Source organism: Aspergillus stella-maris, assembly GCF_047715825.1.
Source record: "Aspergillus stella-maris strain CBS 113639 unplaced genomic scaffold BDV14scaffold_41, whole genome shotgun sequence".
Lineage (NCBI taxonomy): Eukaryota > Fungi > Ascomycota > Eurotiomycetes > Eurotiales > Aspergillaceae > Aspergillus > Aspergillus stella-maris.
Window position 1 is genome coordinate 11,515 of NW_027396835.1, and position 20,580 is coordinate 32,094.

Here is a 20,580-nt window from a genome sequence, read left to right on the forward strand (position 1 = left end):
ATCGCCGCAGCAGCAATGAAACCCGCCCCGCGCACACGCGCCTCGCTGGCATGTCAGAGCTGCCGACGCCGAAAAATCAAGGTAGACACTCATCCTTCCCTACCTACCGTGCTCTTCTTGCAAGAAACAGAACACAAATCTAGAACTCGAACTCGAACTGAGCTAAGATTAAACACTAAACTCCATCTAGTGCGACGCACAAACAATCCCATTCGGCATCAAATGCAACCCCTGCCAACAAATGGACCTCCCCTGCGCCGTCGACCGCAACGGAGACCGCCGCAAAGCCGGCTCCCGACGACACGTCGAAACGCTAGAGCAGCGCGTCATGGAACTCGAGGGACTTCTACAACGTCCCCTTCAAAACCGCCAGCGGAATGAGCTTTCTTCGTGGGAGGATAATGACGAGCCTCGCTCAGAGGACGGAGTCCCGGTTCCGGTTTCAGTCCCGGTTTCTTCTGCTACTAGTGCCCAGCAAAATGGGATTTCAATGACTGCGAAGGCATCTGGTTCATATGCGCTACAGCCATCAACCGCGATTTTGAGCCTTGCGGAGGACTTGCTCGCGTTGGAAGAGGATGGACCAAGGGCGAGGACGAGATCCTGCGCGTCTCTGGGCGAAGAAGGCACGGGACAGAGCATTGGATCGCTCGGTCCGACATCGCAATACCACGCTCAATCATCAACAGAATGCCAGACGCAGTCACACGCAAACACAAACACAAACACAAACGCACACTGCGCCGCATGCCCGAAAACCGACGAGCTAGCGGTTCTCGGCATTGCGGTCAGCACCAACACCTCACAGGTCAAATGCCGGCTATTGCAGTCGTTCTACCGGTACCAGTCTCTGTGGGTGAATGCGGTCGATGAAGAGCTGTTCTGGGATTACCGCGAGAAGCCGGAGCCGTCGATGTGGTATTCCGGGTTTCTGGAGGCCGTGATGCTGGCTTCTGCGGCGCGACTAAGCAATTCCAGCGCGGTGCGCTCGCTGGGCGAGCAGTATGCGATCCAGGCCAAGGCGGAGATCTGGCAGGCGCTGGAGAATCCGTCGCCGGCGTCGGTGCAGGGGTTTCTCATGCTGAGTGAGTATGAGATCTCGCAGGGCCGCGAGCGCATGGGGTGGCAGCTTTGTGGTAGGACTTCATCTGTGATCTAATATAGGATTCGCTGACGTCTTAGGAATGGCATGCCGCCTCCTCAGCGATCTCGGGCTGCATGAAACCCTCGACCTCGCCGAAACCACACACCCAATCCACATCCAAACCGCCCGACTGCACCTCTTCGGCGCTTGTATCTCGCTCGAGGGAATCTGGTGCATGTACCTCGGCCGCCCCAGCTCAATCCCACGATACATGCTTCAAACCGCCGTAACCTCCTGCGCCCAGTACCAAGGGCCCGAATCATCAACACTTTCTACCTGGGTTGGCCTGTGCGGTCACATGGCTGATATCTGTGAAGTCCTCAACTCCAGCCGTCCGCTAACCGCCGACGCAAAAACAACCCTCGCTCGACTCGCTGAAAATCTACACACCTGGCTCGACACCCTCCCACCGGAGTTTATCTACGATGAACTCAACGCCGCAGATCTTGAGCCCGCCGCTTACGCGATCCACATGCAATACTGCAAGATCCAGATTCTAGTCCTACAAGCATCTGCCCCTACCACTATCTCTACCTCTACCACATCAACCACAACCACCACCACCAACCAAATCTACACCTCCGCCCTCCGCATTATCCGCCTACTACTAATCTACCGCCAAATCCACGGCACCGAGCGCATCCGCTCCGTAATGCTCGACACCGTGAACCTGGCCCTGGCCACCCTAATCGAGCAATACATCCAGCACCCTGCGCTTCTGGAAACCCGGAAGCGCGATATCCAGTGGCTCCGGCTCGCCTTCAAGAATATGGTGAATATCCAGCCGCATTTCCCGATGATTGGGAGGATGTTGAATTCGTTGGTGGCTGCTTCTGAGGGGACAAGGCTTGCGAAGGTGTTGGGGGATGCTATGGGGGTGTGTGAGTATCTTTCGAGTGGTAGTGGTGGTACTAGTAGTGGTAATCTTTCTCTTGCGCCGACTTGCGAGGTTGAGCAGGGCGCGGTGGTAGGGCCGACGGGTCTGTTTTCTGGTAGTGCTTCGGGGCCGGCGGCAACGACAACGACAACGACCGCGGAGCAGTTCTCGGTTGAGGAGCTGGATCAGATCGGGAGGTCGTTGATGAGCAGCAGCTGGGCGAATCCGCCGATAGAGTCGTTTTGGGGGTTCGCGGCGGGGCCGTTGGCGGCTGATCGGTGTGGGCTTTAGCTTTATTTAGCACTTGAAGGTTATGTGGTTGGATTGGATTGACAGGACGATGATGATATGATTGAGAGCGTTTGGATCGGCGGGGCGTTGGGCGTGGGTTTTACTGGAGTTGGGTTTAGTTTAAGGCTGTTACATAGGTAAAGGGGTTTGCGATACTGTAGCTTTTTCTCAGTTTATTTCTTACAGCGATACGTATCTACGTACAATGGGGGCAGGCGTGTACTTGATAATCTGATCGGTTGAGTTAGCCGTCGGACATATCAACCGTGGTGGACATGGTCCATTTTATTAATATATTATCTACTATATAGTCTACCAGTATCCAGTACGTCTCTACTATCTATCTATCTCTATTCAAACGGCATGGCCAAAGTCTACCATCCCATCTAGTAGCCCTCCACAAGACACAGTCTAATATACCCAGCCCACTTTATGAATCTCGTAGTCGCTCACACAATCCCAGCCCTCTGCTCATCTCCAACAGCCGTTTCAGTCTCAACCTCCGTCTCAGCATCATCCCACCCGTCCCTCTGATCCCTCGGAATACGCACAAACAAAACGGCCACAACCACCGCAACCCCAGCAAGCCCAATCCCAAAATACAGCGCATTGCGATACCCGCGCACAGTATTCCCGCCCCTCCCGAAATTATTCGTGTAAGCCTCCACGGTCCCCGCGAACCCCAACCCAATACTCAACCCATATGAAAGCAACGTTCCAATCAACGATCCCGCAACCCCCTGCTGCTCGCGCTTCACCGTATTACTAGCGATAATCTGCGCCGCTGTGAATAAAAAATCAGGTCCAAAGGCCGTGCACACCATTGCAGGGAACACCTGCGCCCAGTAGGTCTGCTGCTCGGGCATTGTCGCAATAAGGATCAATGAGACCGCTGAAGCGAGAGATCCACCAACCATGATATACTCGGCGGGTGCGTAGCGGATGAGTTTCGCGGAGAGGATTGCGGCCATGGCGCCGCAGACGGCGAGGGCGGAGAAGGCGGCGGCGTTGGAGAGGAGGGTGTAGTGGCGGACTTCGAGGTTCCAGACGCTCATGTACCAGATGACGATTCCGACGGACATGAAGGCTGCGAAGGAGGAGAGGATCATTGGGGTGAAGGAGGGGGCGGTCCAGATGTCGAGTGGGAGGATGGGGTGGGCAGTTCTCGAGGACCAGAGGGCGAAGAGCACAAAGTGGAGGAGGGAGACGATTAAAAGGGCGTATTCGTAGGGTTTCGTCCAGCCGACGATGGGGGCTTGGCTGGTTCATGCGGCTGGGTTAGTTGTTGTTTTTCTTGAAAACGGGGGGTAGTAGGTAACAAGGGACTCACTTCCATACAAAGTTGAACAGTACGAGGCCGCCAACACCCAGGTACGAGCCGACGTAGTCGATCTTCCCTCCCTTGTCGAACGGCTCGCCCTCACTGGGAACCACAAACGCAAACAGGGTGAAAACCATTGCACCCAGCATCGCCCTGTCACGTATCAGCATCAGCATCATCACCATCCTTTTCACAAAAACCATAAAACCAAAAAGTCACTTACAAGAAAAAAAACAACCATTTCCACGGCAACAACTGCACAAAAAGCCCAGGCAACAAACTCCCCAACGTCGCGCCCATCGGCGCCGTCGCCCCAAAGAACCCAACTGTGATATTCCGCATCTTGCCTGGGGGAAACGTAATCGTCAGCAACGAAATGGCATTGGGCACGATGAATGCGCCTCCAATCCCACTTAGGCCGCGCATGAGCGAGAGCGTGATGATGCTTTTCATGAAGCCGGAAATTAGATGGAAGATCACCCAGATTATGCTGGCCACGATGACGAGGTTCTTGTGCCCGTATACGGCGCCGAGACGTCCGCCCATGAGTACAAAGGCGCCTTGTGTGAGTCTACTGGTGGAGAAAAGGCTTGTTAGCGTTTTGTTGGTTTAGAGGGGTGGAGATGGATTGGCAGGTTAATGGCATGTTGATGGGTGTTGCACGCACGGATAAGAAGCAACAATCCAGGTTGACTCGGCTGGTGTGGCTCCCAGTGTCTTTCCAATCTCCAGCCCAGCATTAATGCCAGAGCCATACGGAATCATCTGGTACGTATCAGCTCGCTACGTCGTAGTCAAAATCCATGTTTCGCAGACACATACCTGAACAAGCTGCGTCAGGACAATCGCCGCAGAGATGAGAACCTCTCGAGCCGTGACTCCTTGGGTGCGGTCAGGGGATATTGCTGAAGACCCCCCAGAAGACCCTGCTGAGGAATCACCGACAACTGTCTTCTCGACTTCAGTCATCTTGCTAGTATACAGCACTTTCTACCTGACTGTTAACTATGGCGATGGCTGGTTCGAGATATTTAGGGTTGTATGTGACAGCAACTTCCATTTGCACACGATAAACTGAGCAGAACCATAAGAACTTGTTTTCTTTCTCTCTTTTTTGTTTTCTGATTACACTGATTACCCCGGGGACCGGGGGTTAGCACCATCCACCACCGACCCTGACCCGGATAATGAATCCGGCCCGATGATGCACAAGATTCAAATGCTCTAAATCTCTCCGAGCCGAATCGACAGGAAGAAGAAGGTACTGTATCAGCCGACATTCGGTCTGGAGCCTGGTATTACTATTAGGACAATTCTTGGAGAGATAGAGGATCGGGTTCTAGATCGCCCGACAGACGGAGACATTAGACTCGGATCTAATAACGGAGTAATTAAGTATGCATGTATCCTAGGTCTAGCGATCCGAGAATAATAGTGCTTAATAATCCATCCCTGCGTCGGGTAAGAGAGCCGGTTGGGCAGGACCCACGGCACGGGAGAGTCCGACTGCCCGCTCTGATGTAATTGTTCGTTACTCGGTACAGCTGCCAGAGGCTATTAACAAGCATGATCTGTCATGCTCGAGGTCTCGGGTAGTTTATACTTTACTTTTAATAGAGCCCGGAGAAGGGATCTATCCGGGTGTCACGGTCTGTCTACTTAAGAATCTTGAGCCACGAATACTGGGGTTGACCCCCGGACAATCTCCCCGAGAGCTTCAAGCATTTCACGAAGTATTTTCGGTAGTCAGCTCTAACCCACAAGGGGGATTCGGTCATACATGCGGCCGGATTAGGGTCCGCCTGGTCTGTTAGGCGCGGCTATCCCCAGATGAACTACAACTAGATTAGTGTTATGATTTCTCTAATATGCACAGGGAAAGGAGGGCAGAATGACACTGTATCAACTACACGCACGTAGCCTACTAAGGAGCGGATGGCTGTATCTTGAATCTCTAGTTCTTGACGACTTTCTTGGTGCTTCTTTAATACTGTCACGGTGCCAGCTTGGAGCCTCATTCCGAGCACCGTGCCTGTGATACGAAAGTATGAGACCACGTGATCTCTAGCTGCTTCGGCGAGGTCTCTTGGCAGGATATCACCTCGTAGCACCTTTTAAAGAGGATTAACTTGGCTTCGTGGAAATTCACGCCAATAGGTGGGCAGCCATCAGCAGATACCATACTTTCTCTTTCGCTCCTAAAGAAGTCACCAAGAGAAGCATGCGTTAACGTCACATACGTCGTTTTGGGATCCGAATTCAACTTGGACAGGCTTTCGAGACCTTCAGACATATTGGACGGGTCGCCCGTATACGTTCCTGTATACATCGCTGTCCGAAAGAGCTCTGTTGTTGTCAATCCATCCTAGCGATTAAGCAAGAAAAAAGCGGAGTACTGTCTGCGAAGATAGCCTTCCAACCAGATCCAAGCATTACTCGAATCTGAACGCCATTTTAGGATGTTTTCCATCTCCAGTAGAGTTAACGGGGTAGTGGAACAGGTAGCCCAGGCAAGCATCTCGTTCAGGTCATCCGCATACTCCGGGGAGTCTCTCAAGCTCTCCGAAACTCCCTTCAATACATGTCGGATCATTTGAGACAAGCTTTGTGGTGCTTCATCTAGTGCCGTCCGTATGCTTCTCTCGTCTCTTTTCTTGAGCAGCTCTTTCAACATAAAGTCGACCCAGATAAACTACTTTGCGTCAGTATGACAGAGCCAGAGAGTAGGAGAATGCGTACCATGCCTTGAGCCCCGAGGGACAAGCGATCCACTATCTCGGACTGAAGCTGGGGTGAGGCACGTCTGAGACGGGATGACTTTAAAATGCTGCTCTTGATATACCAGACAATGTCATCCGAATTATTCAAAGCGGAAACATAAATTGTAGGGGCACCTATGTCCACAACCTCGTCCATCTCTTCCGCGATATGTGGTCGCCCCAGCATCAGTATGTGAATTTTTCCTCCTTTAGCGACGTCTCTAAGCATATTGAGCAGCTCTATGCGATCATCTGCGAATGCTTCGTCAAAGGCGTCGAGGACGATATACACGCTACTGTCAAAAGCATCATTGTCGATAAAGAAGTCCACATAGAGCTTCTGCCATAGGCTAGGCAGTGTAGCTATATCATCGCGAAAGTCAACACCTGATAGTATATGCTTCTGGTAAACAGGATCGTTCTGAGCTATTTTGAATGAGATGTTGCACAGCGCCTGATGCAGTGATCTACTCTTTAGGTCATCGTCCTTGAAGAAGAAGTAGGCAACAGAGACATGTGAAGGATGCTGGACATTTTGAGGAAACATTTCGGTGAGGTACGTAATGATATTGGATGCGAGATACGTTTTTCCAGCACCCGGGATCCCAGTTACCCAGACAAGCGGGTAATCTCCCTTGATCCAGTCGCGGAAAGTTTTTTCTTCCCGAATCCAGTCTCCTGTCCCCGGTAAACGGTTCCTCTTGATGGCGTTATATCTGTCGTCCGCGCTAATTGTTGGTTGCAGGATATCCTACAAGTGGGCTCGGCTTTCCTTTTCCTGAGTTTGATAGGCTTGTGTCTGGGATAAGGCGAGATTACCCATGTGTTGATTGAGCGTTGCAATGTTGCTATTGACTCTCTTGATAGTATTGTTGGTCATCTTAACTTCCGTGAGGGTTTCGGCGCTGACAAGGGCAGTTTCGCTGTCCATTAATATGTTCAATTTGCTGATCATCGCTTGTCCTTCATCGTTCCCGAGGATGAAATTTTTCCCAAAACTTCGGAGTCGACCCTTTTCAATTTGATGTCGCGAAAATGCAAAGATTTCCAGCATAGCCACAAGAATGTCCGTCAATTTATGCCGCAACTGTTTTGAGATTGGTTGCTGCGCGTACACGCCTAAGCGACCAGTAAAGACCTAAGAAAGTCAGTTCGTGTCCAACCACCCATTTCAGGTGGTAAAGAGCAGACCTTTAAAGTTTCCATCAACTCTATAATCGCATCGTACTTGGCTGATGCTCCGCCAGCTGCATCAAGCAGATATCTCACAGCGCTGAAGATCACGGCAGCAGGGGGAAACGCCATCTGAGCGCCTGCTGAGGCAAGATCCCCGACCTGTTGGATAGGAAGCATGGCTGACTTCAATGTCGAGAAAATGCGACCTCTTCTCGCTCGGAAGTCGCTGATCGCTTGGTTCTCGGATTCGATCGATCCGAGCAACTCGTCGACGGTCGTCAGCTTCCGCAGCGCGGTTGTGTCGAGGGTACTCCCGGTGGCACGCCCATAGCGCGCCATCCCTTCTTCCCAGATCTGGCCGATCTGGTTGGTATACGACATCTCGATGAATGAGAAGGACATTGAAATTGTTTTGAATGATGAAAAGGACGTCATTATCGATGAGGCGGGGTAGTCTGGTCGCGCTGCAGCAATGGCGCAGCGGGCGCGACGACCCTTGCTTGTTGACGCCCGCTAAACTTAACAGGCGCCAATGATCCATTGCCAGCACCAGTACAACAAGATCTGATACACGCTTTGTTACGAATCGTACAGGCCCAGGGGAAGGAGAGGGGCAGAATGACGTCTGTATCGACTACACGCACGTAGCCTACTAAGGAGCGGATGCCTTTAACGATAGGGCTCAATTCTATTGATTCGATAGACTCTTCTTGACGATGTCTTCTATATCTATTGAGGGGTCGAATCCTCAGGGGGTTGGAGTAGCTTGGCAGCTAGAGATCACGTGGTCTCATACTTTCGTATCACGCTTCAATAGCAATTTCGGTCTTGATTGGATCGACTTGGTACGGTTTTCTTTGTATTATGTAGAATTGGTGATTAGAGTAGGAGTTGTACAAGTTTGCTGGGGTTTTCCAAAATAGTATAGAGGGTATATATAGTTAGTTTGCATGATAAGAAGCGCAAACATCGGGCTGGGCTAAAAGGTGCCCAGAAGGTGATAAATTCCACCCGGGCACAACATTCCTAGTTCATGTAGTATCGATATATTCTCTAAGAAATCCGCTTTGATGCACAATGTTAGATTAGTTGAAGGTTTTGAATTGTTCATCGAATGAAGGCCTTGTTGCCTGAGGCTACAATATTAGGTCAAGTGACTTCTCAGTGAGGGAAAGCGCTGTTTTGGTCTGGGGTCCTGCTGAGTCGACGCCGCTCTTCGCGTTGGAGCTTGCTGCTTATCACTCTGTCTGCCTTGCGCGTTCAAGCTCTTAAGACATTACACGACGGATTAGCGGAATATGAATTCATTACTCGATTCTTAGTATTACTTTGATTGATCGCTATCCTGAAAGATGTTTCAAAACACCGCGGCTTCCCCTGAGCGCTAGAGCTTCGTCACACTCGATTCACCAGCGAGCGCTGGGGGGCTCCGGTTGGGCTGGTTCCGGTTCTTGAGGAGGATCCGGCCGTTGCGGAGGTTGTGGCGGTTGCAATGGCTGCGGGGGCTCCGGCTGCCCAACATCTGGCAGAATGTCTGGCTCTGAATCTGGCACCGAAGGCTTGGGTGGGTGCTTGCTGTGAGACACTTCTGCCATGGACACAAGAATTTACAGGTTCGATGCCGTCAATTCATTCTCGGGCACCTGGCGACCAGCCTATTGCTTGTTAGCCCGAGCCAGGACCTCGATGAATTACCAAGTCGCCCTACCACTGTCACCTGCTGATAAAGCCGCTTCAGAACAGCCTCCACGTCATCTTTCTTTAGTGAGGCCAATCGATCCTCTAGGATTAAGCTGTTCAAAATCGGCATGATGGGAACGTATGCCATCAGCCCAACGTCGCATTGCTGTAGGTCCGTGCAATTGCTGCAAACCTCCTGGCCGTTGGCCGTTCCGGGCGTACTGAAGTTGTACACATTGGTCACGTATTCATGGGGTGTGAAATGGCGACGACTATCGTCTGCAGGCCCCAAGTAAATCTCAATTTTAAACGGCCGTCCACCGAAGGCGAACCTGGCAAAGTTAGTGATGAATCTGCCGCAACCGTGCCTGACTTTGAGTAACGGATACTAATGGCGAAACCATTCCTAGCAACACCTCCGTCAACTTCTTGCATACCGTCCACTAGCGGCTTTCCAACTCCGTTCTTTGCAAGCTCCAGTTAAGTAAGCGCGTCGAGACGTGAAACACCATATTTCTTCGTGGTATCTCAAAGAGCCTCGTCTTATAAGCATCGGCGTCATACTCTAGGAAACTACTATATACTTTACCATGGACTCCAGGGAGGCCCTCGGGGGGGCGCGAACTTCCCCTGCGTCGAGATTCGTAAACAACTGGGATTTGACGGCTTCATTGAGGGCCCAAGCAAAGGCGAACTGCGGCTTGCTGCAGTTGACGGCCCTATCGTTACTATAAATGTCAGCCAGTATCACTGCGATGCAATTTTTGTGGTAAATGCTAAGATATGGCCTCTGCCTCTACCAGACCCTAAAAGCGAGGAAATCGAAGAGAAGGCAATGAAGGGTGATTTGGGGAGCCCTATTATTCCAGAGTGGCTGTGGGACAAGGTCACCCGGTTCTAGAAGCTTTAGAGTTTACACAATCTTCATCTGACAGCAACTGCCTCATGTATGGTGGATCCCAACAGGACCTTTAAGCAGCTTCCCTCTCCATGCAGCCGGATAGAGGCAAAAGGAAACCAGTGCTTGATCGGGTCATGTCATCTTACAGCTCGCCTGCTAAAGCAATTATACAAGGCCGCCGAGATTCCGCTACACATGCTACTTCAGCACATGCAATCCTAATGACTATGGAGCATACTCCAGGGAATTATAGACTTCCCTTTGCAGCCGAGGGGGTGAAATACTTTGGCTTGTGTGAATCAATGGCTCTTCAGCGTATTCAGTCCAAGAAGTATATAAGCGTGCCATACCAGGTCTCCCGCAAAGCAAAGTATTTCATTTTGCCGGCCATTGTCATACAAACAACGCCAATCCATCGAAGAGTTACTTGGTTTCTAAGGATGGGAGAATTGACCCCCTCACAGTAGCAAACCCTTTGGAAATGAATCTCCGGTAGCACTCATTGTCTCTCGCTTACCTCTCAGTCTGTGGCACTGATCAGTTGGTGACGAGAAGTTTATCGACGAGAGCATTCACCTGATCAGCGCGTTTTAATCTGGCGGGGTTTCGGCGTGTTATTGGCACCCTCTGGGAGGTTTATGATGAAATCTGTGTGGACATGGCGAAAATTACCTATGAAACAATGGCAGCTGGAAAAGTGACAGATGAAGCAGTGTGTCGAGGGATTCATCGAACTACTAGGGAACTTCGAGGTCGTTGGCTTTATGCATCATCAAAGGACAGACAAGGGCTCAACGCGATTAAGGCCAAACATGCACATACGGCGAAAGACAAGACAAAGACTGAGAGTAGGAATCGGAATAGCAGGTTAACAAGAGACATTGTTCCGTGTAATAGCAACATAGGTTATGATGATGATCATGTTGTTGTTAGCACAAAGGAGTTGCTGTGGGTTCCATATGTCCATTACGGAGTCTGGTGCATATGGACTGGCTAGCAGCAGGCCCAGTGCAAGTAAATAGCAGGGTAGGAAAAGGAAGGAAAAACCGATAACCAGAGAGAAGTCGTTCGTGAGTAGAGCCAAATCCGAGGTCATATTTCCCGACAGCAGGCTTCACAAGTGCAGAACGCGGTGGAAGGTCGATCGTTTGTGCGCAATACCCCCGGCCATGCGCAGCGCTGGAGCTGATCGGTACTAATACTGGCTCATCCATTTGGGAGCTAACATGGGCGGCACCAGATCGCCATACCAACCCCCCAATGACAACGATTGATGTGAGATTCAGTACGTCTAGGGGATTTCCTACGATAACGTCACAGTCCAGGGAGCGAAGACGTCGCAGGCACGACCCCTTTTGCGCGGGGAATCCACATTTGCTCCTTCAAATATCTCCAGTCCGCCGGTGTGTCGGAAAGGCTGCTTGATTCAGATTGAGACTGGGTGAAGATTTAACAGGATCCGTCTTGTTCATGTCCTTTGCGTATGGGTCTGGAAATCTTGGATGGGACCAGCAAGTTTGAATAGGGACGAAAAACCGCAGTATCCACCAAGCATCGAATTCGACTACGACGACTCTGAAGTCCCAGAGCCCACGGTCACGTTTGATATCACTAGCGGCACAACGACCAAGACAAGCACCATAACCGACTCCTACACCGACACCAAGTGATCGTCATCCACAATTACCACCACTGACTCGAGTGAAATTTCCAGCTCCCCCTACCCGAGCGGCCCGTAGTTGTGGCTGTACAAAGAGGTGGAGTTCTGTTTTGATCATTCTGCTCTCTGGGGAGGGGGGAGAGCTGCAGGAGCCACTGTGTCCTTTTTATCATCAACCAGTGAGAAAGACAGGATAGCCGCTGGCACCCGGGTGGAGCCCTGGTTCATTTTCCCCAAAAGCTTGCCCACAGCCTCATGGAACGGAGCTAAGACGGGCCGTCTGGTTTGGTAGCCAGCGCCGATCAGAATCTCATGCAACTAAAAAGACTAAGCCACAAGAATATGGCGGAGTGTAATCGCTTTTGTTTGTGCTCCTTAGGCAGACATGTTATACTCCCCCACTGGGGATATATAAAGAGGGTATCGCATCGAAGGAGGTATCCTACAAAATAGAATTATTGTAACTACTTCAAGATTACCCTACTATCATCACAATGCCTTCTAATCAGTGGCACACACAAGCTCGCCCTCATCTCTCCGAAATTCTCGGCCTCTACCCAGACGATGAACCATTTTGCGCAGGGTACGCCTACTCCCAGGGTCGTCGCTGTCACTGTCGCACAAATGCCCACGGCCGCAAAACAGCGATAGCCCTCTTGAACGAAGGAACCACAGATCTATATGCTGGACGGTGCATCGACGACCTGCTCGAAAATGTTTCGCCTCATGTTCTCTGCACGAGGTTTCATCAGAACCAGGCGATGGATCTTGCCACGAAGTGGCAGAGAACAGTCGATCGATTCTGGGAAGCCTACACTTATATTCCTCCTACGCCCGTTCGAGAGCGACAGCAAGTTGCGAAAGCTCCGGCGTCCTTTATGTCTAAACGTGATTTGGAGGAGGCATTGGATCGCATGTCAAGGTCCCTTCAGGAAGTTCTCTCGCAGCTTGAGCGCGAGCGGCGGGCGAAACCACAAGAACGGAGCCATTCACGCTCAAGATCCAGTCGCCCAGAGCAGAATGTAAATCCGACAGCCAGTCGACCTGCAGTTGCTGAGAGCAGACAAAGCGAACAACTAGCTACAAACACAGGTACATTACCTTCACGACCACCAGCTCCTCCGGTGAATATCGCGAACACGGCACGCGCAATATCGATCCCAAGAGCGAGCCCCCCGGAAACTACTATCACTGCTCCAACCTCCTCAACCACACCAGCCAGGCTCGCAACAAGGGCAACTGAAATCTCCACTCATGCTCCTAGTCCTTCCGGACCAAGAGTAAACCTGCCCACTACAAGCATTTCCACATCGCCTCGAACAGAATATGGAACCAGGCGGCTGGTCGACGGAGACTGTGGAATTTGCCTAGAAGCACTGCGGAAAGTTTGCTCTGACCATGACGCCCAGCATAATAAGGTGGATGGTAAAGGTGAACGGAAAGCAGAAGGGGATGATGACGAGGAAGTAGTACTCTCCTGGTGCAAAGCGCAGTGTGGTGTGAACTATCACTCCAGGTGTATTGAGCGGTGGTTAAAGAGCTGTAAAAAATACAGCTGCCCAACTTGTCGAAGTAAATGGAAACACTAGAGCTTTGTTTGAAATGAAACGTGCATTCAGGGCTTGTTAAGCCTCCTACATATTAATCCTCTCCTTCGTAGTTGACTTTAGAGAGTCGTTGAAGAGCCTTAGCTGGTTAGTCGAGCTTGACCAAAACTTACCCAGCCAGGAAATGAGAATCATACACATCATTACCCCAAGCTCACAGCACCAGTAACTAGTCTAATTTAAGGAGAGCATGTTGCGGGTCTGCCGGTTCCATGTTTGTGTTGGCGTTCTCCTCCTGGATATTACATTGTATTGTATGTACCTTTGACGCTGACCGCAATACTAAGTAAAAAGCCTGTGCGGCTGAATAATTTTATCTCAAAGTTTACTTTACATAGCTTGTTGTGGGTATCCAACAGTTTGAGTAAGAAGGAGATTAAGACGCAACGGGATATGATTCCCAGGCACGTATTAGTAGTTGCAGCACATAATGCCCATACCGCAGCAGGTACAGTATGTCCGGTGTTGCAGCTACTAGGGTCGAGGCCGTGCGATAAACCTCGTGAGCAGCGCTGACAGTTTGCTTGGCCCAGCACCCCCACAATCATTACAAATAAGGCGTCGCATCCATGCCGCTAAGTCGGAGCTCAGACTTTCCCGTACCAATAACGGTGAGGCAGGCTGAGTCTTTAGCCGTCCCTGGTGGGGTCCACGAGCATACTGATTATCCAAGTGCTAAAGCTCCGATCTGTCGGGATGCAAGGGCTCTGGGGCAGGGCTAGCCGGCTGAGCTCTCTGGAGAGTCTTGCACCAGGCTTGATCTTTCGAAAGGTACTTATCATTCCTGTGTCAGTTTGGTGGCCAGAATGGGTTTCCCGGTTGCTGGAAACTAGTTATATTACCCTTCAAACGTTAAGAACCGCCGAGTTGCCGTTACTACACACAGAAAGACATGGGCAGGGGTTTTGATCCTCCGGGTGTCGCAGGTTGAGGTGCTTCGCCGACATTGTCGCAGGGACATTCGCTGAGCCTCTGGAAACTCCTCCCGGCTTTGGCAAACTTGTGAGATTCCGGGGTTTGACACATAAATGAGGTCTTTTCTCTTCTGTTGGTTCAGTAGTTGCTTATCTCCAAGTCAGGTAAGTTGACTGTCAGAGATGATGTTTGGTAAATTTCACCTCTTAGACTAAATCATTTCGGTTCTCTTTCTTTAATGCATCTCGTGTTGCATGTTGCCATAGCTATGAGCGTTGGAAAGTCATATAAATGATGTACGACTCAAGCAACAATTTGAGCGTCGGTTCAAGCGTGGCCGAATCGGGGACGTACTCTAGACCCAGAGCGGCGATGGGAAAGTCAGGGCTTCCCGGATGGGCAAGGCTGGCAAGCCTTTGAAGCTGAGCTTATCGCGGCTTCGTCGGGGTTTCGCTCTGTTCTTCCCCCGAAGGGCCTGTTTTACCGAAGCTTTTTTATATCGCTATTGGTGCCCTTGACGGCGTTTACCTCTGCTAACCAGATGTCTACCTGCGCTGGGGTGAAGATTGACAGACACCTTTAGCCGTCTACTTAGGCATGAAAGATGAAACTTACTTTAGGTAGGAAACACTCCTATATAGTTATATCCTTCATTATACCTAGTATAACATAACCAATCTATTATAACACAAGATTAGTGATACTAAAGTACCTGGTATGATGCCTTATACTTGCTGGTTCAACACTGGCTGGCTAGCTCATCCACAACTGGGTAGTGAAAACTAGTTGAACCACGAGAGCCTCTCAGCCTGCTCTCACCCAAGTTGCACAACTTCAGAGAAACACTACTCACCCACTCTAACACGACTTGAGATAGCTCTGTATTTGTGCTGTTGTGCTTGATAGATTCTCAGGTAGCGCTCACTGTTGCTATTATTGGTTGCTTTGCAGGCTGATTCAGTCCTGGAAAGTTTCCTGTCATCTCGGGCTGTGACTTTAATGGGGATGTCTTATGTTTGTAGAAAAACCACCTGCATCGATTAGTCGAAGGAAAACAAGGTAAAAAACCCAAAAACAAAGAAAATATAGGTTTAAATGCAGTGGCAACATACCATAGCACAAACACTAGAGCTATCACCGCCGGAACTCCTAATCCCACACTCAAGCCGATAATCAGCTTATTCATACTAGATTCATTGCCATCATCGTCCGACGTAGAGCCACCAGTCTGTGAAGAAGTCGCCTGCGGAGGAACATAAGACACCGGCGTCCCAGAAGTGGCACCGAAAGAGCGAACATTGTCCCCAAACGGGATTGCACCCGTCAATGTGGTAAAAGTGTTAACGGGGAAGGTGGCTTTTACGTGTGGTCCAACGGTGAGAACTGTTGTCATTGCTTTCTCAACTGTCGTCGTGCTTTGTAGACGGACCGGGCAGTTGACGAGGCCCTTTGAGGCGCAGGTCGCCATGGTGTACGTAGACGTGGTCGACACTGTAGTCGTCGTTTTCGCGAGATTGTTGTCCCGCCCTTCAAGTGTGGCAACCGAAGTAGTAATCGGTGAAGATGTCTTGGTCCCGGCACAAATACTCTCTAGAGTGGTATAGAAAACAGGAACGGTGGTGTTGGGCGCAGGTCCCCATTCATACTCAGCAACAGCAACAGTTGCACCCGCGGCCGCACCTACGGCTAGCGTATACTCGGCAATAACTTCCACCGCGCACTCTGCGTCGTCGCTTGAAGAAGCATCAACCTGAACGAGGAAGTCTGCCACATAAGCAAAGACATTAGCGCCTATCCCAGCACTGAAACTGGCAACCTCGGCCAGGACCGAGTCTGGAGTTGCAATCTCGAACCCAACACTGGCTTCGAGCTGGAGTAAGGCTTGGAGGCTGCCGTGGCCTTCGATGGTTACTGGAAGAAATTCAAATCTTCCGCCAGGCCTGCAGCATATCATTAGACCTCTCTTTAACCAAGAAAGGGAAGCGTATGCGTTAAGTATCGAGCTCACGGAGGACAAACTCACAGTGTAATGCTCGAAACGTTTTTGTTGAACAGTTCCAACTCCATCGCAAACATATCGTCAAGCTTAATATGAATCCCGCTACCAATGTCAATCTCTGCCTCAGCAATTAGCACCAGCGAAACTTTGAACAGCGCCCCTGCTTCAAGCCCAGGAATTGCGAACCCGGCGACACTCTGCGACGTGAACAAGTTCAACGTATACGTCGCCCCGGCCGACAACTGAACATCCAGCTCCAAATAGAGCTCTAAGTCATTAAATTCGAATTGCGCATGTACATCCGGGAACCCGGCTCCATCATCGAGGTCTAATTCCAAATCAAGAGTCGGCCACGCTGGAAAATCGAAGTCTGCAACACTATCAATTTCAGTAAGGTTGCCAACTACTTCACTCGCGAAGGCTTCGAGCTGGTCAATTGCCGAGCCTGTCACGTTCGCAACCTCGTCTGCGACGCCTTCTATCGCCTCGGTGATGTTGAAGTCGCTTTCCACGGTTAGGAAGCCAGCGATAGACCCGTTGACGTAACAAGCCGTGCAAATAACTGCGAGGCCTGATTCGAGCTCTAGAGTTCCATCCGTCGATGCGACAGAGGTATTTGTCCTGGAACTAAAACCGGCCGTCAGTGAGCATGTCAAAGTATGAGCATGAGCATGAGCATGAGATGGTTTGAGATACTTTAATCCAACCGAGAATAGAGTAGCGTCAGCCCAACTTTTAGTCAACTTCGTTTCATTGAGCGTGTAAGTTGTGCCCTTGGCGGAGTCGAGAGCCCGCTTAATAGCAACAGTCGTGTCCTTGTCGGCATTATGATAAGTTTGCAATGGGGCATGTCCTGTGCTAAAGGCTTTAACGAGGCATAGGAATTGAAGCCAGACAAACAGGTAGGTTATATGGAGCGCCATGCTGAAGAATTCAAAACGTCCCCTTCCATCCTCCTCCTAACTTCTCAGAGCTGGGAATGTAATGATAAATACTTTTCGTATCGCTTAGCCCTTGCTGCGCCGCAAACTACTTGCCGCAAACTGATCGCTGCAAACAGGCCAAAAATGGACTAGGGCGTCTCCTTATTTTCCGGCGCAAGACGCTAATATGATTCTCTTGCGTTCGTCTCTCACATTAGGGCGCGGGCTGGGGGAAGATCCGTGGGGGCCAGAAATGGACGCCAATGACAGGCTTCCTGCGTTGCGCTCAGTGGGCTCACTGCCTCTTACGCTAGCCAGATGTTGGAGCCAGTGTTCCATACGATGGAAGCAAGCGCATTCGCCTAAAAGATGCGGTACTTTTGTTGGGCTGTAGGATGGCCCAAAGGAAGCGTTTCACCAAAGACTTTTGTTATTGGGTGACTCTTGATTTGAGATAGGCGAAAGTTTGAGGACCTCTATATACCTTTTTGACGGCTTCGGCAAAGCTCTTGTGACGTCGAGGTCTGAGCCATCTTGATATGCGTTATGGTTATAGATAAACACGGTGGTCTTGGAATAATCCCCGGCTCTGAGCTTGAAGCATCTCAAAAGCCTCTACATTTCTGGCATGTTCGATGGAATTAATACTTGAAGGGAAGGAATAGTTGACGAAACAACTACACAGCTCCTACCTCTGCCGGGGCAGACCCATATTGGAGACCAAGCGGGTTTCTACCGGTGTGAGATAGGTTTTGATACCTCTGCGATCACTACGAGCGCTTGATGCGGTTAGGCCAGACGGTCCGGGTCGACGAGGCGACAGTCATTTGAGCCGCAACTGACGCTTGCTTTGGCGGTGGTTGATATTGATCCAAAAAGGTGGCGTTAGTCCTGGTTCCGGTGTTGTAAAAGGAGTTATTTCATAGCGTGTGGTGACAGTAGTCCCCTGTTATATACATTGTGCGCTTTTTCCGCTTGTGAAAAAAAACAACAGCACTAACGAACGACAATCACCGCCCTCAAAGACTAACTAAGCCACGCATTAGTAGTTTAATATGAAGTGTCTGCTAGGTCGGAAAGTGCTTAAGGCTGGTCCAGGATTCCGCCGGCCAGACCTTATCAAGCCAGCGGGCCTCGCCAGCAAATTAGCTCGCCGTATCCACGCCTTAGGACGGGCCGCTGACAGATCCGTGGTTCTTTCCAGGCCAATCATAACCCCGGACAATGTACCTGACTCGCTGGTCTCATTGAAGGCCTGGGTATGGATCCTATAGCTCGAAGAGCGAGAAATGGCGCCGGTTCGGTGCCCCCGTGGACGCTGGCTTATGTCCCGCCTCAAATCCCGGGTAACCGGAAGCCTCTTTTGATATAAGGCCTGGGCTCGATTTGTTAAGCAGATCATACCAAAGGCTTTCAGCTGCTCGCAGATCAACATTTAGTACGGTAAGTGGAGATGCCGCGAAGGAGAAAATATTCCTTTCATTTCCGAAGGTGGCTTTAGCTGGATTACGTGCACCTTTTCACGCGTAGGTGTATGGGTTAGAGGGCTGGCAACAACACCACGATATGCGGCCGCCAGATAGAGTCTGTTCCTGGAGCTTTGCGAAATCTATTCGTACTCGCTCACCAAGACTTTGTTCTTATGCATAACACACAGGTTTTTTATGTGTTTGGAAACTGTACCAGACGAGTGAATGTTCTGCTAAAACCCAGACCTTGTCAGCCCAAGATCAAGAAGGCAACTCAGCATAAGAGAGGCAGACTCCTGTCATTCCTATCCAGATTATGCAGTCCTGTTTCATAGAGGCCGTTACTCGGGAGGCTATTCACAGGGTTTCAATCCTGCAGTGCCGCAAACCAGAAAACTCGCCCCGTGTGCCTAATCAAGAGGTACTCTCCGGAGCCTAGCTCAGGCCCAGAGCGGACTAGGGATGTTCCCCCCCTCTAGTGCCCAGCGACTTGGATCCCTAGCGAGCTCCATCTATTTAGAGAAGGCGGAGTGATTTTAGTCGAATGCTGCCAACTTGGCACCTAGGTAGCCCGTTAGCTCGAGCGACCAACTGCAAGAAGACTCATAGGAAATCGATTACGGCTGTTTTGGAGCGGCCGTGTGAAGCGTTAAAGCTTGAGCAGAGCTTATAAAGATTTGCGATCAAGACAGTACAACTACCTCACTAAAAGAACACCTTGTCTTGGAAGAGGAGGGTCTATGGTGAGTGTCAGTTACAGAGACTGCAGGTTTATCCCAGGTCATAATTATGCACATCCCCCTCCCTAACCTCCGCCTAACCTCCGTTCACAACCAGCGGCCTTTTGGCTCAGGGGCCATTCGAAACTTCCTTTATTTAACCAGTGACGCTAACTTTTTGCGAAGCAGTTCGGACTCTTCCTAGGTTTTATAGAGTCGACGCATGTGGTTGCGCGGTTTTGGCGAAGAATAATGCCCTTAAATTGAATTCTAAAGGCTGAAAGAGGCACATTTTTGGTAAAGAATGGATAGGATTCAGACTAAAATAAGATGCAAAGAGAAAAGAAGAGAGGAGTACTACAGTACTGCACTGGACGTCAAAAGCCGAACGGAGACGCAACAAGCCCACTTTAGACCCAAGCACTATCCAAAGTAATGGCTCTAGATTGGTAAATTGAATTTCTTGTGTGCTGTAAGATAAGCTTAAATATCGCATATCAACTGACCGCTGAAGCCCAGCCATGCCATGCCTCGGGCTATCGTACCTTTTCAAGTCCTCTCTCATCCTACCCTTATTCTCGCATACATGTATGGCAATACCCCAGAGTTTGTCACAGGGAAACTTGCTGGTGAGCTGTGCCAATGATCAAATTCATCAGTAATCAAAGCATTGCTTGTTATATCCAGATCGAAAGGCCATGCACCTCCCCTTGCAACAGGGAGCACATTTAGACTCGGTACAGCACGGACTGCCACTTCCAAGGCATGCTATTTTACATCGTTAGTTGAGACCATTTTAGCTCACTGCCCTGATTTTATAACAAGCAAGCAAAATGAAAGGGAGGAGCGCGAAGAGGAGACAAACGTACCGGTCTCTTTCGTAGCACCTTCTGGTTTATCCAGAAAATCCATCACAGAATCGAACGTATCAGTGGCGGTATCATAAGGGACACTGGATTCATCATTCTGAGGAAGAAGGCAGCATGTCCAGCATCGATTCTGCGTCCTATCAGCATTGTCGATGCTAAGTTTCCATCTCTAACCAGGTGAAGGTATGAATAAATCGGCAAATATGTGTATAGTTTATCTTCCTCGTACATACCAGCATTGTCGCTTCCTAACGAGATGATTAGTTGTAG

The 20,580-nt window shown here is 50.2% G+C and overlaps 6 protein-coding genes across 6 annotated transcripts; 2 read left to right on the forward strand and 4 right to left on the reverse strand.

Annotated features, from left to right (window-relative positions):
- Positions 1 to 15: 15 nt before the first annotated feature.
- Positions 16 to 2,702, forward strand: BDV14DRAFT_190875 (Zn(II)2Cys6 transcription factor; the record flags this gene model as incomplete). The annotated part of the gene is made up of 6 exons (XM_073771401.1): positions 16 to 81; positions 191 to 1,136; positions 1,183 to 2,021; positions 2,094 to 2,257; positions 2,528 to 2,550; positions 2,632 to 2,702. 6 exons carry the CDS (start codon positions 16 to 18, stop codon positions 2,700 to 2,702), a joined length of 2,109 nt encoding a protein of 702 aa, XP_073626350.1.
- A 59-nt stretch (positions 2,703 to 2,761) lies between these two features.
- On the reverse strand, positions 2,762 to 4,602 carry BDV14DRAFT_201802 (MFS transporter; the record flags this gene model as incomplete). The annotated part of the gene is made up of 5 exons (XM_073773849.1): positions 2,762 to 3,572; positions 3,643 to 3,786; positions 3,857 to 4,207; positions 4,301 to 4,398; positions 4,456 to 4,602. 5 exons carry the CDS (start codon positions 4,600 to 4,602, stop codon positions 2,762 to 2,764), a joined length of 1,551 nt encoding a protein of 516 aa, XP_073626351.1.
- Positions 4,603 to 5,998: 1,396 nt separating this feature from the next.
- On the reverse strand, positions 5,999 to 7,949 carry BDV14DRAFT_201803 (uncharacterized protein; the record flags this gene model as incomplete). Its single annotated transcript, XM_073773850.1, has 4 exons — positions 5,999 to 6,325; positions 6,373 to 7,120; positions 7,148 to 7,530; positions 7,584 to 7,949. The coding sequence occupies 4 exons, from the start codon at positions 7,947 to 7,949 to the stop codon at positions 5,999 to 6,001; spliced, it is 1,824 nt and encodes a 607-aa protein (XP_073626352.1).
- Positions 7,950 to 9,175: 1,226 nt separating this feature from the next.
- BDV14DRAFT_201804 (uncharacterized protein) lies at positions 9,176 to 10,540 on the reverse strand (the record flags this gene model as incomplete). Its single annotated transcript, XM_073773851.1, has 4 exons — positions 9,176 to 9,223; positions 9,277 to 9,580; positions 9,833 to 9,976; positions 10,500 to 10,540. 4 exons carry the CDS (start codon positions 10,538 to 10,540, stop codon positions 9,176 to 9,178), a joined length of 537 nt encoding a protein of 178 aa, XP_073626353.1.
- A 1,763-nt stretch (positions 10,541 to 12,303) lies between these two features.
- On the forward strand, positions 12,304 to 13,052 carry BDV14DRAFT_201805 (uncharacterized protein; the record flags this gene model as incomplete). The annotated part of the gene is made up of 2 exons (XM_073773852.1): positions 12,304 to 12,831; positions 12,879 to 13,052. The coding sequence occupies 2 exons, from the start codon at positions 12,304 to 12,306 to the stop codon at positions 13,050 to 13,052; spliced, it is 702 nt and encodes a 233-aa protein (XP_073626354.1).
- Positions 13,053 to 14,965: 1,913 nt separating this feature from the next.
- BDV14DRAFT_209926 (uncharacterized protein) lies at positions 14,966 to 17,253 on the reverse strand (the record flags this gene model as incomplete). The annotated part of the gene is made up of 4 exons (XM_073775766.1): positions 14,966 to 15,362; positions 15,444 to 16,271; positions 16,355 to 16,957; positions 17,027 to 17,253. The coding sequence occupies 4 exons, from the start codon at positions 17,251 to 17,253 to the stop codon at positions 15,242 to 15,244; spliced, it is 1,779 nt and encodes a 592-aa protein (XP_073626355.1). The 3' UTR covers positions 14,966 to 15,241.
- Positions 17,254 to 20,580: the final 3,327 nt, after the last annotated feature.